The following is an 18,808-nucleotide window of genomic DNA, read 5'->3' as shown; positions in this document are numbered from 1 at the left end:
TTATGGATGGTTGTTAGCTGCCATGTGGGTGCTGGGAATCAAACCCTGGTCCTCTGCAAGTGCAGCCACTGCTATTAACCACTGATCCATCTCTCCACTCCCACCCCCACCCCCATCTTTCGATTTCTATCCATAAAGAGTCCCAGGATTTAGTCCTCTGGATTCCACTCCGTCTGCCCACATTCCCTGTGCAGTCTCACCTAGACGCAGGACATCTGGCATTATCTCAACACTGATGACTGTCTATTTTTTTCTCTAGCCCTGTGACATACTGCTACCTCGGCTTTTTTTTTTTTTTGGTCTTTTTGAGACAGGGTCTCCTTGCAGCCCTAGCTATCCTGGAACTCACTATGTAGACCAGGCTGGCCTTGAACTCACAGAGATCTGCCTGTCTCTGCCTCCCGAGTGCTGGGATTAAAGTCGTGCACCACCACGCCCAGCTTACCTTGGCATTTTTTAATATTCAGTGTCTAAAGAGCATCCCCAAACTTTATATCCCAAACCATTCCTCTGATACTGCCCATAAACTCTACCTCATGGTCTTCCTCATCTTACGAAGTGGTAATTCTATTCTTCCAGCTGCTAGGCCAAATCCCTGGGGCCTCTTCCATTACTATTTCCCTTATACAGCTCACCTGAGAAATCAAAAAGTCCAGTGTATCTTTAAAATGCATGCACTCGCTGCCACCATAGCACAAGGTATAACCCTACTACGCTTTCAGTCTTGTCCCTAAACAACCTATTAACATAGAGCAAATTAGATATCACCTACTGTTCAACTCCAGCAGCCTCCTATCTAATTTACTTTAAAAACCAACATCCCAGCTATGACCTAACTCTGTGGCCTGTGGTTAACAATTTTACTTTTTTATTTTTATATTTTATGTGTATTAGTGTTTTGACTGCATGTATGTGGTCAGAAGAGGGGATCAGATTTCCTAGAACTGGAGTTATGGACAGCCGTTAGCCACTATGTGAATGCTGGGAACTAAACCTGGGTCCTCTGCAAGAGCAGCCAGTGCTTTATATATGCATATGAGTGTAATGCCTGCATGTATGTGAGTGCACCCATGTCGTGCAATGCTGTGGAGGTCAGAAGAGAGCTTTGGATTCCCCTGGAACTGGAGTTAAGGTTGGTTCGTAGCTGCCATGTGGGTGCTGGGAATCAAACCCGGGTCCTCTGCAAGAGCAGTCAGTGCTCTTAACCTCTGAGCCATCTCTCCAGCCCCAAGGTTAATTGTCTATCAAAATGAGCTTCTTTAGAGAAAAGCAAGAACATTAGATTAATGAAAGTTTGCTTCCAGAGAACACAGGGAAATAATATGCTAAGACTGTATCAGATGAGGACAAACCCCAACTCATTTGGGCATATGGAAATCCTAGGTAACAATTCATTGGAAGGGTCAGAGTCGAGAGGTCACTGGAAATGACTAAAGACAGAGAAGGCTGAGCAGCAAAATCAAGTCACCTTTTTGCTTTACAAACAGGGAAACTGATACTTTAGGTAGAGGAAGAACTAAGCCGCCTGAGGCCAGCAGCTGGATAATCGGGAGCCTGGGCTGGAACCACGTTGTCTGAATCCCAGGCCAGTGAGATTTCTCCACCACAGCCACTCATCCACCGTCTTCTCAGGAAAAACAGGCGGCTTTCATTTCCCGCCTGCATGTGCCAGTACCCAAAAGGATGCCAGAAATGACTCCAAAGGAAATTCCTTAGCTGGGAGTCCTGCAGAGAACCAGAATGAGACTTGGAAAATAATTAAATTCCTCCTAGGGTATTCCAGCCAGGAGGACTGGAGCCCAGAAACCACTGGTGTTTTCTGATTGAGATTTTTAAAGAGCTATCTTTGAAGAATGAAGCGTGGTCACCATGCTTCTGGAAAAATGAAGTCACTTCTGTGAAATAAATAGAAAGACAAGAAAAGAAATGATGCTGGGCACATGAAAATAAACCAGTTCTAAACCAGACCTAAGAAAACAGTTCTTGTCTTCTACATTTTCCTTTACCAGAAGAGCTTCACTGAGGTCACAGAGAGAAAATAGTCTGTCAGGACTCAAAGGAGAGACCAATAAAAAGGGAAAGAGGAAGAAGGAAGGGCATTAGCACTCAGTAGGCATGCACTCTGTTAGCGGGCGCACTCAGTAGGCATGCACCCTGTTAGCAGGCGTACAGTAGGCATGCACTCTGTAGCAGGCGTACAGTAGGCATGCACTCTGTAGCAGGCGTACAGTAGGCATGCACTCTGTAGCAGGCGCACTCAGTAGGCATGCACCCTGTTAGCAGGCGCAGTCCTGGGCAGAACTGCACATCATTTTCAGTGTCCTTCCTATTTTGATGAGGGAGAAATGAGACCCAAAGAGCTTGGTAACTTGCTTATGGTAGGAGCTGGTAAAAGCAAGACGGGGCCCCCACATGTTTCCTGGCCCTGAGTTTTACAAGCTTCTCTAGGCAGGTTTGGTTCTTTCCTTCTCCAGGATCTGGGTCCTCCTCTCTAAGACACAGGTGCTGGATCTTTAATTTTCTTACAGCAACTTATAGTCTAATGACTTACTATTCAGAAATTTTCCTCAGTTGTCAAGTGTTTCCTTTCTCAGGGCTTAGGAGAGTTCTCTAGTAGACTAGTCACCTGTCTTAATACATTTGGGGAGAGCAATCAAGGCAGTACTTGTTGCTGACCCTAAACTAACCGATTCCAGCCTCTGGAATTACAGGAGTCATCCCTGGTTCTAAGAGTAGCCCCTTACTCATGCTCCCATGAGCAGTTCTTACTTATGACCCAAAGGTAACTGTATCACCAAAAAGCCTGCCTGTCAAACTCATTGATTTTATATAGATATATATATATATATATAATTTTTTTTTTATTTTATGTGTATGATTATATTGCCTGCATATATGTGAGTGCACCCGCGTCGTTCAGTGCTGTGGAGGTCAGAAGAGGACTTCGGATTCCCCTGGAACTAGAGTTAAGGATGGTTTGTAGCCACCATGTGGGTGCTGGGACTCGAACCCAGGCCCTCTGCAGGAGCAGTCCGTGCTCTTAACTGCTGAGCCATCTTTTCAGCCCCAAAACCCGTTGACTCCTTAAGCTAGGCTTGAGTGGAATCGTTTCTTTCGTCTGTCATCAGTGACTTATCCAGAATCAGTAGACATTTGTTCATGACTGTTTTAGTTTCTTTCTATTGCTGTGATAAAAACACTGACCAAAACCATCTTGGGAAGGAAAGGGTTTATTTTATCTTACATCTCCCAGGCCACAGCTCATCACTGAGGGGAGTCAGGACATGAACTGGGACTGGAACGTGGAAGCAGGAGCTGAAGCACAGACCACGGAAGAACACTGCCTACGGCCTGCTCCTCTGGCCTGTGCTCAGCCTGCTTTCTTATACAACTCAGGTCTACCTGCCCTGTGGCACTACCACAGTGGGCTGGACCCTCACACATCACTCAACAATCAAGAAGATGCCCCCACAGACATGGCCACAGGCCAGTCCAATGGAAGAAACTCCTCAACTGAGGGTCCCACTACCCAGGTGTGTCAAGTTGACAACTGAAGCTATCCAGCACAGTGCCTCTTCAAGAAAAGACACAGCAGACTCTTGGCCATTTTGGAATAAGATATTTCCAAATTTTGATAACATTTTATCATTTTGTATAATAAAGTGATTGAATATTTATTTCCCTAAGTACACTTTCAGAATCATAAAAGCCTTGGCATTGCAAAGTGGGTCTATGAAAGGGGCAGCAGAGGGGGCAATTAGCATCCTTAGCAGAAGTGTGAGGATTGCTTTTCTGGGAATGCCTTCTGTTAAAAATATGGACAAGCTTCTCCTTTTTTTTTTTCCTTTTTTTTTTTTTTTTTTTTGGTCTTTTTGAGACAGGGTCTCCCTGTAGCCCCAGCTGTCCTAGATTCACCATGGAGACCAGGCTGGCCTCGAACTCACAGAGATCCGCCTGCCTCTGCCTCCCTAGTGCTGGGATTAAAAGTGTGGGCCACCACGCCCGGCAAGCTTCTCCTTTTATGAAACAAACAAGGGGGAACTGTGAGAATGACTTCTGAACAAATGACTTTTACCAACTTTTGTAACCAAAATTTAACCTTTTGTTTTGAGAGCATTTATAATGTTAAAAAGTTTAGATTTTTATTAACCTAAACATATAGCCTTGATCCCTCATGACCCTTCCTTGTTCTTGAACCAGAGTAACGTGTGTGTGTATGTGTGTGTGTGTGTGTGTGTGTGTGTGTGTGTGTGTGTGTTGTGGATATTAAACAAGTGCTACTGTGATATAAAAAATATGAGTGCTGTCTTGTGTGTACATGCAGTTCTGCCACATCTCCTGTTCAAGCCCTCATGGTCCCCCCTTCCTTTGCATTCCAGCTGGTTTTGTATCCCCTTACAGTATTTAAAAATATCACCAAGAGTCTGTGCCCCTATCTATAGAAGGTAAGAAAGCCAGGCAGCATAAGAGACTGGGCCTTTCGTTGTTCAAGGCTCTGCTTCTGAGAGCTGTCTCACAGGGCCTGTGCTGGCACACTGTCACCTTCATATACTGTTTCCTGCATAAGAAAGCTTTGGGGTCTGTTTTTCTGTACAGAGGGTCTACTACACTACACATTGGAAACAATGAAAATTAGCCCATTTGTGTTGCAAACAGCAGGTGGGATTACATCTGTTTGTGCTTACGTATGCTGTTCTAGGCCAGTAGGGGTCAGAAAGGGAAAATCCTTCTTGGATAAGTAAGGGTCCGTTTTCCCTTCCCCATTTCATACTGGATGTAAGGTTTCAATAAAGAAAGAGCAAGGTCTTTGTTTGCAAGCACAGTTCTTAGAAAAATCTAAAGAAACGAGTTCTCAGAAGAGTTTGGGCCCTCATTCTTGTTTTAAATGGATGCTAAGAGTGGCTGTGCTTATTTAGACATCCCTGTAATGTGCCATTGCACCACTGCACAGAGCACTATTTTTATTTCTCACTTGAGCAAATGAAGAGGAAGAGGAGGTAGTGTAAGCTGGAAACTGTAAGACTCAGATTAAATTCACCTGGCAGAGAGAAAAGAGGAACAGATGGAACAGTGTGAAGAAGCCTCCTCACCACCCTGTGCCAACGCTGGTTTGCATGAAGACAAGAACAAGAAGAGCAACTGAAGCCATGGCAGGAAAGTGGCACATTACAAAGGCTCCAAGCCTGTGCCACCACAGGAACTTTACAGAGCGTGATGAAAATACCTGTAGAAGCCTTACAAACCGAAGGTCTGCAGAAACAAAACGGACAAATATGAAAGAGTAGGAAATCTCGCGGTGTTTTTACCCACCCGTGACCCTCCCCTTTCACCACAGAAGCACAGTCATGGTCTGGAATAGGCTGCATGCCAGTTCCCAAGGCCCTTCCTTAGAACGGAGGGAGTGGAGAGGACCTTATGTGCAAGCCTAGACTTTATTTACCCAATGTCTGGGGTACCTGAAGGACTAGTGTTGTTAGGGTCTCAGCAGAAGGCCCATTCTGGAAAGCTGAAGAGACTATATACCCACATATACTTACGACAAGACTTTACGGATGGGACCATATAATGGAGTATCTAAGGAGAACTCCAGAAAGTGAAGAGATCCGAAAACAGTTCTGCACGTGAGGGAACTGAAAAAGCCACAGGCCCAGGCAAGGTGGTTCTCAGAAAAGACTCAAGGGGACTTTAGCTTTTACTTCTAGTATGCTCATATACTTGAATGTACTTACTATCACAAACTGTGCAATTTAAAGCAATCAAAATGATAAATTTCATGAACCTCTGGAAAGGAAGATGAATTACAACCCATTTGGATATGTTGATGCGAGGTACATGTGAAGCAATCAGAGATGATCCATAGGGGGAAGCGTGTGCAAGCCCTGGAGAGCCGACCTCAAGTCACAGATTACATATAGCAAATGAAAGTTTCACAATAGATTAAATCAACCAGGGGATATGGACAAATGGGAGAGGAGAAAACAGAGATGACTAGAGTTGGGACCCTGAAGGATACTAACATGGAGGAGCCAGGCAGAGGCAGGAAAATCTATAAAGAGGCTAGCCCAGAAAAGAGGGTGAATCAGGAACAACATATCCCTGAAACTAAGCAAAGACACTGCAGTCTCTTTTGAGTTACAAAAACAAGGTTTAAAAGAATGAGTTGTACACAGCCATAAGATACCTTCTGGTGATCTGTGAGGGCTGCTTCTGTGGAGCTGTGGGGTGGAAGGCAGCCTTTAGGATACATGGGAGGTGAAAATGGAAAGACAGAGTGTGAACCGTTCTTGAAACTTCTGATCAAGAAAAGATGGAGGATCTGGAAGGACAGCATAGAGTCAAGGAAGGAAACAGGTTGAAAATCCAGGAAGAGGGCAGACAAGGCTCAAATCTGGGTGTCCATTATCAAAGCCGGTCACATGGCGTTCTACAGGCGAACAGCCTGGTGCAGTCATCGGTCTCTTGGTTGAAATGCATGGAAGCAGCACCTGATCTAAGCAGACAGGGTATGATTAGCAAAGTGTATATATAATACTCAGCACAAGGCACAATTGGGCAACGCTGAGAATGTGAATAACAGAAACCCTTTTACTATCATGCCAGGGTTATACTACAACTAATATGCTCCATCTATTTTCAGCATTTTTACCACTTTACACATCATTGAAATTCCAATCAAAGGCCATGTGTCCTTCGGTTTGGAGAAGCAATGATACAGAACTCCTTAATACCATCCAAACTATATTCCACGGGGAAGATGCTGTCCCTGAAGAAAGAAGTCACAATGCTGGGTCCCATCCATCAAAAGTGTGGCATGAACAGGGCTGCAAAAATGAGAAACTGGAGCTTTCTCCTAGGGAAAGAGAGTAAGGACACAAACCTTGTTTCCACAGCCCTTCAGCACGTGTGTACTCGGGACACCTGTAATCTAGAGTGCACAGTTCCATTGGAATGTACTGTCAGCCACTGAAAGGCAAGAGCTGGCTCAGAGGCTCCGCCCACCCTTGCTTCCAATGCTCCCTACATGCGTGTCCTCTGGCTTTACCAATGGTTCTATGAAGCTGCTATGGTTTGAATGTGAAATACTCCCCACCCATCTCCCACAGGCTCATGTGCTGACTGATGGGTTCCCAGCTAGTAATGCTATTTTGGGAAGTTCAGAAGCTTTAGGAAATGGAATCTAAGCAGGTTACTAATGAAGGTCTTGTGAACCTTGGCTTTCTCCCTGATTCCTGTCCACCATGAGCTGAGCAGCCCTCCTCCATCACACTCTCACAATTGTGGTTTTCTTCTCAAATTCATGGTGACAAGAAAGGTAACTATTACAGAAAATAGGTAGGGATGTAAGATTATACACCTGACCATGTCATGCTTAAGAACTGTTGTTTGAGGAAGGAATTTGGAAGAGCTTGGAGAGCAAATTAAAGAGCTTTCAATGCTGTTAAGAAGAGCTTAATAGGTGATTCTGGTCAGCACTCAGAAGATCAAAATGCCACTAAGAAGTGGATGGTAAAGGCCACATAAGGTTTCAGATGAAAGGAAGATCCTGAAGAAAATTTAATGAGCGGCCATTCATGTTACTTTCTTGGGAAAAAAAAAAAAAGATCATATGCATTAGAGGCCCAAGAGATGGACAAAATGCAATTTTCATTATGAAATAGACATGAACCACCAGGGGGCTGATAACAGGATGTTATGGTTTGAATATGAAATGTTCCCATAGGCTCCAGTGTTGAATACCTGATCCCTACCTAGCAGAGCTGTTTTGGGAGGTCTGGAAACTAGGAAGCGGTTCCTAGCCCCATCAAGTAGGTCACAAAGGCAGGTCCTTAGGGGTATATCATCTCTGAAAATGCTGAGCTAAAACAAATCTTTCCTGTTTTTTGTGGTTTGTTTGTTTTTTGTCTTTTTGAGACAGGGTCTCCCTGTACCCCAGCTGTCCTGGAACTCACTACGTAGACCAGGCTGGCCTTGAACTCACAGAGATCTGCCTGCCTTTGCCTTCTGAGTGCTGGGACTAAAGGTGTGTGCCACCAAGCCTGGCTAAATCTTTTCGTTCTTAAGTTCTTTTCCCAGGTATTTTGAACACAGTCAGATACTTAACTGATCCTGAGACTGAGCAAGCAGTCATCAGTGTAGTCCCTCAGTTGGCAAGCTCTCTTTCTGTTGGCTCTCTCTACCCTACTTTGCCCTCCTTCCTCACTCTTGCTTCATAAAGTACCGACAAATAAGCCTCTGCCTCAGCTTCAGAGTTCTGGGGATCCAGACAGGCAAATGTAGCCAGGAATAGAGAGGTGGGGTGGGGATGTGCGTCACGGCTTGTATTGGTATGTCAGCAAAGGCCTGACTGAGGGTGAGACTCATACAAAGACTTGAGGGAGGAGGCCTGAGCATGAGCCACCTGAATTTCTGAAGAAAAACCACTCCTGGCAGAGGGAACAGGTAGAGGGAGGCCTAGGGAGGAACATAGCTGGTATGCTTGAGGAACAGCAGAGACCACGGTAGCTGCAGAAGAAGTGGAGGACAGCGGGAAGGCAAGTCCACTAGCCCCGCATCACATCTGGCTTCACCGGACTCGGCCTTTACAGAACAGCAAGGGCTGCAGAAGGATAGCAGGACCCAGGTGAAGAGGATCACCCAACGGCAGTGCCGAGAAGAGACCTGGATTAGGAGAAGGCAGCACCGCTCCCATGCGCCCATCCCATGAGGGAACTGATGACCTAAAGTACAACCCTTTGGAGGGTAAAAAGTTTGCCTTACAACGCAAGGTTAGCCAAAGATGGCATGCGATACCTTGGGCAGGAATGATTTCCCTGCCACGTGGGGTAGTCATGAATAGACACGGGGGTGTGAAACACCATGCTTCATGTGGGCAAGAATAGGATGGTATGACAAAGTACCCCAAAATATTTTAAACCCTAAGACTGGGCACCTGAGCCAGAGAGAAAATGAGCAGCCAAAGTCCCAGGGAGAATCTGAATTAAACCAGGACTCACAGCTTCCTGTGTCTGGAGAGTTCAGAACCCTTTGCATAATCCCATGCTACCCATATCTGAAACAAACAAGTCTGTGCTCCAAATGCTTTAATTTGTTTTATTGGAATATATGAGTACTAGGAAAAATAAAAGATGGAGTGAAAGGAGGATACAAATATTGTCATGAACATGTGCTACAGAAGCAAGGATCTGGCTGCAGAGGGCCAAGCTCATTGGTTTTTTTTGTCATTAAGCAAGTTTTCATTGAGCACTTATTATGCGCTCAATAGAGGTAAATAAAATATATGGAGTCTGTGCTTCTTAGAACTTACATTCTAGTGGGGAGTGTTTCCATGAACAGTATTTACAACAGGCTTGATGGTGTACAAGCAAAGCAGAAGGGCTTAGTAATGGAGACCTAAGAGCTAGGTAAAGTCACTGTAGCCACAGGATCTACATGAGGGGAGGGGAGAAGGGAGGGTTAGGGCCTCAGGGCACAGGGTGGAGCGTGAGGAGGGCAGCTGGAGGGTGGGAAGCAGAGCCTTGGTTCTGGAGAACCCAAATTCATCGAAAGAGATCTCAAGGCTTGGGTTGTGAAACTGCATGCAAAGGAAGCCTGCCCCTCACTTGGAGGCCTTATACCAGGCAGCAGAGGTGGGTCCCACAGGCAGGAACTCAGGTATTCAGGTGCTACTCCCAGAAGTTGTGCTTCCTTTAATCTCACTTAAAAGCTGAACCCTGGTATTTCTTTAAAAGCTCCCCAGGATTCCTAAAGTAAAGCCAGGGATAAGAATCCCTGAAGTAAGCAGGACCTCAGAGAAAGAGCCCACACTGGAAACAGCCCACACTGGGGGCCTACTGTACCCAGCACTCAAACCAGAACTTGCTGAAGAGTTCGGTGCTCAGCAAAGGTGGTCTGGCTAGAGAAGTTAATACTGTGAAGGAAGAAGTCACAGCTGGTTACTAGTGTTAGAGCAAGGGCAGTATAAGACTGACCTTATGCTGATCCCCATGTCACTCCTGACTATGGACAGGATTTACCTGTGGCAGCTGGACAGAGCTTCAGCACATGGGAAGATAGGATGGTGGGAGGGGGAGCTAATGGCCCAGTACAGATCAAGGGCCATGATGGGAATCTCAAAGGCACATTAACAACTTCCCAGGGATAATTGTGTAAGCAACCCTCTGCTCTCCACCACAACAGATGACGGTGACTTTCTATTACAGAGGTGTGGGAGGAGGAAGACAGGGACCCAGTTATTAACAGAGATAGGTAAGCATGAACCATCAAAAGTCCAGGGTAGGCGGCATCCCTCCCACCTTCTGCTTTTAGCCTCTCCCAACCAACTATAGTCCGTACCCCTATTATCAGAAGGTTCTCTATTCTGCCACTCCAAACTATGCTACTTGTCATTTTGAAGTGATGTGAAATACTAGGCACTTCTCGATGGACAAGTCATTTTGTATCTTTAATGAGCTCTCTCTTCCTGAGACACCCCATCCCTATGGTCTAAGGGGACAGCCTTTTTGGCAAGAAAGCCAATATGGAAAATCCTGTCAACTATAGTTTCAACAAAAGCAAAGAAGGTCATGCTCCTGATAGTCTGGCCATCAGCACTCCTGAGAACCTGAACTCTATTAAGGGAGTCACTATGCATTTCCCAGGGATTTTGAGCTTCGCTTCTAAACTCTTCTAAATTCTGTGCCAGTTTGAGAATACTGAGTGTAAGGCCCGGTTCAGTGGGACTCCACTCTGGCCATCATCCAGCCAAGCAGACTGCAGGATTCACTTGAGTGAAGAGAAGCTAGAAGCTACCGGTCTGGGGAGTACACATTAGGAACTGTGGGCCCAACAGCCAAGGGACAGCCTGGTGCCCCCACCTCTCCATTTTCATGGAAAACTACTGTGTATACATGAGGCAGAGCTGTGGGTCAGGCTCATATAGTAGACAGAAGGTTAAATTAAGGCTACAGTGGGGTGATGCGGTAATAACAGTGGCAGGGTTGGGAGGGCTAGCAAGAGAGTAAGGACAAGTTAATGGGTTTAAAACCTTTTGAGAGCATCTAATCCTGTAATTTCCAGACTTTTTTTTAAGCAGTTGAACTTTTCTTCATATAAAAGCCATGCATGGAAGTCCATGTAAGGTAGTGCTGTTCTGATTGAAGAAAGAGAAGGCAGAAACTGGGGAGGACTGGGGGACCGGGTCAGCAGCCCAATCACTCAGCCTACCTTCCAAATCAAAAGTCCCTGAGACACCTAGGCAGAACTCCAGGATCCTAGATTTCCCTTTGAAAAACCAACCACCTAGCCCAGAACTTCATTTGTATAGATGAGTAAAATATGGGTAAGTTGTCCCTGGTTCCCCTTGAGTCGGTGACAACACCACATTAGAACTTGACCAGTAACCGAACCAGGGCTCACCTCCCCCCTCCCCCAAGCCTCTGACCCGCATGGGAATCTTAGACAGAGCTGCGGAAGGAGAACTGCAGGTAGATGATCAACAGCAGGACCGTGGCCCAAAACAAGCACCAGGGAATAGAGCAGAAATTGCAGCCGGAGCCCTCCTCGGCTTGCGGCTTGGTGGGGCTGGGCGCCCGGGAGAAGGTGTAGGTGGTTGCCTCCTCCTCCAGCAGCTTCTCGCTGGGTTTCCAGTGCACGATGCCTTCCTGGCAGGCCTCGCAGAACTCTCCGCGGTGTCGCCGGTTGTCCTGGCGGCTGGCCACGTGGATGCGGTAGTGGCCACCGCGCTCCCCATAGCACTGCTCGCGCAGACTGGTGATGAGGTTGTCCACCAGGCTTTCTATGTTCTCTTCCAGCATGCTGGACTCGTCCAGATGGGCGGTGCCGCACTCATAGCACAGCTGCTTGAAAACGCGCATGCGCACCGAACCGGCTCGCTGGGCACGGTCCAGGTACATGTGGAAGAGGATGACCACGTGGGGCGACTGCCAGGTGTGCCAGCACCAGGAACAGTGGAACCTTCCGGGGGTTGGGGATGGGGCAGGAAAAAAAAAAGAGAGGATAGAGGGATGGAAACGGTAACAAAGAGGGCTAACCTGGGAAGGGGTGAGGGGAGTAGAGGCTGGTAGAGCCTTGAGGTGGGGCTGTGTGCGGACAATCCCTTGGTTCATTAGTGTCCTCGACTTGCCCCCCCCCCCGCAACTCCCCCAATCTGGTTGTTTTCCTGAGACCTCACCACCCTTCAGTCAGCTTTCTTCAGACATTGTCCCTCGGGGTCTCATCTATAAAGCTCTGGGTGCCCTAGGTGAGCTTTCTGGCCCACAGCACCTGGAAATCTGCTAGCAAAATTAGCCCCTTCCAGGTAGGAAATACTCACAGACTATCTGTCAACACTGAACAGGCTAGGCCTAAATCAGGAGAAAAGGAACTATTAGCACTCATCAGTCTCCAGCCCAGAGCCAAAGCTAAAGCATCCGAAGACCTGGAATTAGAGGTAGTGTGCACCCGGGATGAACTCGGACAAGCCAGAGTTTCCCAGGCTGCCTGGGTCCAGCTGGCCTTCACTGGTCAGCAGCCATGTCTGGGTTAGCCACAGCCCTCCCAGCAACCCCACAACCTCCTGAGTACATCAGGAAGTGACAACCCTCCCGGCATTTTTATTTTAGTCTATTTTTGCTTATTCATCTCTTTAGGGACTGTTTCCCTCTCTTACACCAGACTACAAAAGTTGGATTTTTTTTAAAAAATGTCAGAATTGGAGTGGCCTCAGAAATCTCAGAAATCATCTAATCATTTTATTTCAAGACACATAGCAAGAGAGCTATCCATGCACACAGAGGTAGTGAGAGGTAGAATTGATGCAAACACATCACAGGTGTCCAGGAATGTTGCCTGAAACTAACTGAAGACTGAGTTGATTGATCCAAGCCAAGCCGGAAGGCCTTTGCTTCTGACCCCAACGCTTGAACCACCCTATCTCGTGCCCCTTGGTAAGTCTTAATGTAGACCCATGGACTATACTCATGGACTAGAATGCTACGAGGTTTTCTCAGATGCTACTGCATACACAAAACACCTACACGGCCTTCTTAACATGCAGATACTGGTTTGGGTGTAGAAGTGGTCCAATATGCTACATCTGTAACAAGTTCTAGGTCATCATCATCATCACCATCCCAGGACCACAAGGCAAGAATCCTGACTAACCCTGAATTTAGCAAATGGAGAAGGCAAGGTCAAACAAGGAAGCTGGGTTGCTCAAGGGCCGCAGAGCTAACAGCAAAGCCAATATCTTGCATACTTCATGTGTTCAGTGTTTTAAATCAAATCAACCTGAATCGAATAGTTTTAACCTGAACTTCTCCAAGACTAAAGCACAGATGTCTTGACCCACAAAGGACCTAAGCCTCCATCCTCCCACTTTACAACTACTTTTTTTTTTTTTGGTCTTTTTGAGACAGGGTCTCCCTGTAGCACTAGCTGGCCTGGATTTGCTATGGAGACCAGGCTGGCCTCGAATATCTAAAAAATGTTTGCAATGTCAGAGCCTGGAACTAATAATTATATTCTACCTCTTTTTTCTAACTTGAGAGAATGCAAGAAGAAAAGTTCTTCAGATCCGTAGAAAAGCTGGAGCCGAACTGGGTGTTGCAGCCTCCTTACACGGACTGTCTGCCTTGTAGTCTACACAGCCCAACAGTGAGATTGAGGCTAAGCACTTGGTCTCTCTATATCTCCCCTCTTCTTAAAAGGTGCCCCAGGGCTGGGGACCCAGAGGCCGCCTGCCCACCCCTTCTTTCCGGGCCACTCACCTGCCTGAGGCATGAAGTTCCAGGTACTGCTTCCAGCCAGGAGCCAGCACATTATGCTTGAGGTTGGGATCTATGATGAAGTCCCAACTGTCAGCTGGCTTTGCCTCCTCCATCTTCTCATAGAAGACTTTCTTCCACTCACCTGTGGTCACACTTTTACACATATCCTCGTCAGCAGCGAGAGAAGGCAAACTCCACTTTATTGAGAACACGGGAAATGAGGGCAGGTGCAGGGCAGGGCAGCGAAGTCTCCACGGTCTAAAAATCCTCATCGGCAGGACCAGGAGGAAGCAGGACCCAGCTCCCTCCTTTGTCCGCAGTGGAACCTGTTTCCAAGGCAACCAGGCAAGGTGCCAGGAGACAGAACTTAGAGAGAGTCTCTCAAGGGCTGTTTCAGAGCCAAGAAAGAAGGCTGCAGAAAGCAGGGGTTATGGATCTAGATGAACCAAGACAGGACGGGGCCCTGATGAGAAGCTAAACTTCAGACCATCTCACCCAGGCCTGCAAAGAGTAGAGAGTGAGGCCTTGAGAGCTGGCTCAATTTCACCTTACTGCCCCCTGGAGGCATCATCAGCACCTGGCTGCCATGGTAACCATGATGCCTTAGAGACCCAAGGAGAAATAAAGAATGAGAAGATGTGGATAGATATGGATTGTTTGTAGATAGAGCAATAATAATAAACTCTCACTCTGCACTCCCACCCACCTTGTACCTGAGACATTACCATTTAATAAATATAATTGGAGGCATTCTCCTAGACTACAATGACTATCGTTACTGTGCCGATCAGGAGCCTTGGACTTATCTAGCCTATACATGGCAGAGCTCCTATCCTAATCAAGCTGCTGAGCCCATTCCAACTCATTCATTCATCTATTTTCAGGCATATCCATGTGACAAGCCCTGTGCCAGGTGCTTTTAATGGATATGTACCCAGTAAAGAGAATGTGATAGGATCCACACTGTTAGGGCCACATACAAGAGCAAACACTTATGCACAAAGGTAGAAACCATTGCATCAGCCAGGCAGAAATATACAAGGCAATTTCCAAGCCTGTTACAGAAGAGCAGCAAAGACAAAACTGCCTTTAAGTGGAGACCTGCAATTTTTGGCAAGTTTTCCTTTAAAAATTCTATTAGGAGAGGGACACGGTGGCACATGCCTTTAGTCCCAGCACACAGGAGGCAGAGATGATCTCTGTGAGATTGAGGCAAGCCTGATCTACATAGTGAGTTTCAGGCCAGCTGGGGCGACAGGGAGACCCTGTCTCAAAAAAAAAATCAAAAATTCATAGGGGCTTATAGAAAAATTACAAAATAATGATAAAATAAAACAAATCTAATACTCCTCTATAACAGCAATATTCAAGATGAGTATTTGTTAGCATTAAAATACATACCATAGAACACTGTGACATATTTTATAAATAATATAAATATTTTCTGGGTCATTAATATTATTCTGTAGTAGTATCCTGTAGGCTTTATATATTCTGGGATATGAATGGGCACAATTTATTTAGCTCATCTTGTGTTTGGGTAATAAAGTTTTATTTTAATCCCTCACAAACGAGCTTTTATCTGTTTAAGACTTACTGATGAAACCCGTAAACTTGTATTCCAAGCATCAGAAACAAAGCTTCTCATGGACATGGTGGCCGTGCACTTGTAATTTAGCACCTGGGAGGTGGAGGAAGAGTTCAAAGTCATCGTTAATTACTTAGGAAGTTTAACATCAGCCTGGGCTACATAAGACCCTGTCTCCAATGAACATACAAACAAAAAAGAAAATCTTTTTTGACTACTGTGCAAATTGCTATAGCTAGCAGAATCTTCAAATAGCGTAAATTATGGATAACCTGTAAATCCTCAAATTTGGGGGTTAAAAAATGAAGGGCCTGGACCAGTGAGATGGCTGGACAAGTAAAACGGCTCAGCAGGTAAAGGCCCTTGCCACCAAACCTGACTACCTCTGAATTCCATCCCTAGGACCCACAGGTAAAAGGAGAAAACCACCTCTTCCAAGTTGTCCTCTACCCGCTATATGCATGTCGTGGCATCCATGTGGCCCCCTTCACACACACACACACACACACAGAGACAGAGACAGAGAGAAAGAAAGAAAGAAAGAAAGAAAGAAAGAAAGAAAGAAAGAAAGAGAAAGAAAGAAAGAAAGAAAATATAAAAGAAGATGGGCCTATAATTCTAGGTTTTTTTTCTGTGTGGTACCAGATATAATCGCCAGGTACTCCTGACTCTGCATGAATGATGCCTTGATTAACATTGTTCAATGTTAAGTAGTTGTTGAAGAAGGAAGCAATGTGTGGGATCACTGGTCTGCGTTGCTGTTTGTTTTGAATTCTTTTATATCGTACAGGTAGCTACTCTAGTACATCTAATGTGTATCTTTACATTATGATAAAATGAATGTGTCATTGTTTAATGTGAACGTATATTAATTTGCATCATCATAACAATCACTAAGTAACATTAGGTCCCAGACATTGTTCCAAATGCTTTATGCATAGTAATTTATCACTTTATAGTTAAGAAATAGCAGCAGCTCCATAGAAACTAAAACAAAAAGGTCAGTAACTTGCCCAAGACTGAACACTCAGGGTTGGTTGAACTGGGATTTGAATGAATTTGACTGTTTTAATTTGACTGTGCTGGCCAGCGTGGAATCTAGAACACAACATTTGCTAAGTAAATGTGTGTCTCTCCTTCCTCATCACTAGATATGCTCATTCCAGACTCTAAGAACTAGAGACGCTAAGGATTGGTATCCTTTCAACAAATGGGTCACTGGGCTGTACTGAGACCACAGCCCCTCTGGAAAGGGAGAGCTATACTTGAGCCCCAGGTGCCCTATAACCACCTAGATGCTGCATCCACAAATCACACTGCTCAGTATAACTATTTTAGAGCTGAATGGGGAATTTAGCTTAAAATCTTACTAAAGAAAATATAGTACAGAAAGTCATCTATAGACACACCAACCCTGTGAGGTCATAAACATTTGATGCCAAGTACCCTCAAAGGAAAAGTCTCAAATCTGGAATCAGGAGCTAAAACCTTTGTCAGCCGTTCTGCCGCAGCGCGTGCCTAAGCCAAAGAGCTGGCTGGACAGAGCCTGCCTATCATAGTACCTGTTGCTCTGGGAAGATGTCACTGCACTAGATTTGTACTAGAAACGGTAAGGATAGAAATTAAACATAGGGGCACCAAATATTAACACTGGAAGGGACTTCCAAGTTCTTTGGGACACTTTAAACTTTTAACCTTTAAGTAAGCATTCTTTCTCTGAAATGAAGGCAGTCGACTGCTCAGGTAAGTAAACTGACAAACCATCTCTGGAGTGTGACAGCGATTGCCTGGAGCAGCAGCCATTGCTGAGATCCAAGGCTGGAGAAGGTCCTAGAAGATCCCCAAACTGAGAGAAGCTTATAACAAAAATTGTTATCTAACACGCAGAATGAATTCCTCTAGAACTATTTTGCAGTGGTTGCTACAATAAACACTGTGATAAAAAACAAGAAGGCCAAAAGAACCAGGGTGTGTGTGGTATGTGTGGTGTGTGTGTGTCTGCATTTAGTCAACTGATGCAATACCCAAGGCACAAATTAATTTCTGAGCTTGCTATGCAGAGGCCAATGCAGTACATCTATGCCCTTTTGTGTAGCAAAGTATTTAATAATGATATAAAAATTCTAACACTACAGAAAGAAAAACAAAACATTGTACAGCTTGTTCTTATTAAATGAGCTCTGATGTCACAGAATCTAAGCTTAGAGACCGCCTAAGTGTCTTTGAGGCCATTGGTTTCAATATGGGTAATATTTCTATTTATTTATTTATATTTATTTATTTAGTATAAGTGTTTTGCTTGCATGTATGTAAGCGTGCCACATTCATGCAGTACCTATGGAGGGCAGATGAGAATACTGGATTCCCTAGAAATGGAGTTGCAGACTCCATTAGTTGCCGTGTGAGTGCTGAGAACTGAAGGTCCTCTGCAAGAACAGCCAGTGCTTCTAACTGTTGAGCCATCTCTCCAGCCCCAAATATGATTGATAGTTTGTTGGGGCTCTTTGTTTTTGTTCGTTTGTTTGGTTGTTTGTTTGTTTGAAACAGGCTCTCTGTGTAGCCTCAGCTGGCCTGGAACTTGCTGTGTGGACCCTGGTGGTCTCAGTCTCAGAGAGATTTGCCTACCTCTGCCTCCTGAGTACTGGGATTAAAGGTGTGCACCACCACGCCTGGCTCATGGTTAACATTTTTAAAGTATGTGATAATATTTTAAACATATACAATGGCTTAAAACTAAATCCTAATAGAAAATATAGTGGTTAAAAGAAAAGAAAGAAATTCATACCTCTGATTTGATTTAACTGGAGATATAAAGTTTATTACTCTACTATTATCAAAATTCATAAAAATAAATCTTGTCAATCTTAGCACGATGAGCTAATGAAAAGATATTCTTACCCAGAAGCAATTTCCCTATGTGGTATTTGCAGAGATAGAGGAACGTATTAGGTGGAGGGGGGCCTGTATTTTAATTTTTTATGTGTATGAGTGTATTGCCTGCATGTGTCTAAGTGCACCCTTGTCATGCAGTGCCTGCAGAAGTCAGAAGAAGGCATTGGATCCCCTGGAACTAGAGTTGTGAAGGGTTGTTAGCTGCCATGTGGGTGCTGGGAATCAAACCCCTGTCCTCTGCAAGAGCAGCCAGTGCTCTTAACCACTGAGCCACCCCCCCCCCATGTTTTCTTAATTGCTAATTGATGCTAGTTATTTGATGTATGACCTGGGAAGACTATTTGTCAAGACATTCTCTGTAGCTAATATCAAGGTGACAGTTGTCATAACCCAGAGGGTTAAAGATGGGCACACTTGAGGGAAGTTACAAAACCTTAAAACTATTTCCCTGGTTTTAAGAATAAAATACAGACTTTCTTCTCCTCATTCTGAAGAAAGAATAGAATCAGTAACAGCAAACCATGTCAGGAAGCAGCAATTTTATTTATTTACTTATTTTACTTTCATTTACTTTTTTTTTTTT

General features: G+C 45.1%; 1 protein-coding gene across 1 annotated transcript; it reads right to left on the bottom strand.

The window, feature by feature from the left end:
• Positions 1-11,432: 11,432 nt before the first annotated feature.
• Positions 11,433-14,017, bottom strand: Rtp1 (receptor transporter protein 1). The gene is made up of 2 exons (XM_008853107.1): positions 13,746-14,017; positions 11,433-11,952 (listed from the first exon to the last, which is right to left on the bottom strand). Exons 1-2 carry the CDS (start codon positions 14,015-14,017, stop codon positions 11,433-11,435), a joined length of 792 nt encoding a protein of 263 aa, XP_008851329.1.
• Between the last annotated feature and the right edge of the window lie 4,791 nt (positions 14,018-18,808).

This window comes from Nannospalax galili, unplaced genomic scaffold (assembly GCF_000622305.1).
Source record: "Nannospalax galili isolate Female #2095 unplaced genomic scaffold, S.galili_v1.0 scaffold591, whole genome shotgun sequence".
NCBI classification, from domain to species: domain Eukaryota; kingdom Metazoa; phylum Chordata; class Mammalia; order Rodentia; family Spalacidae; genus Nannospalax; species Nannospalax galili.
The sequence above is the reverse complement of the archived record's forward strand: the minus strand, read 5'-3'. Positions and strand labels throughout refer to the sequence as shown.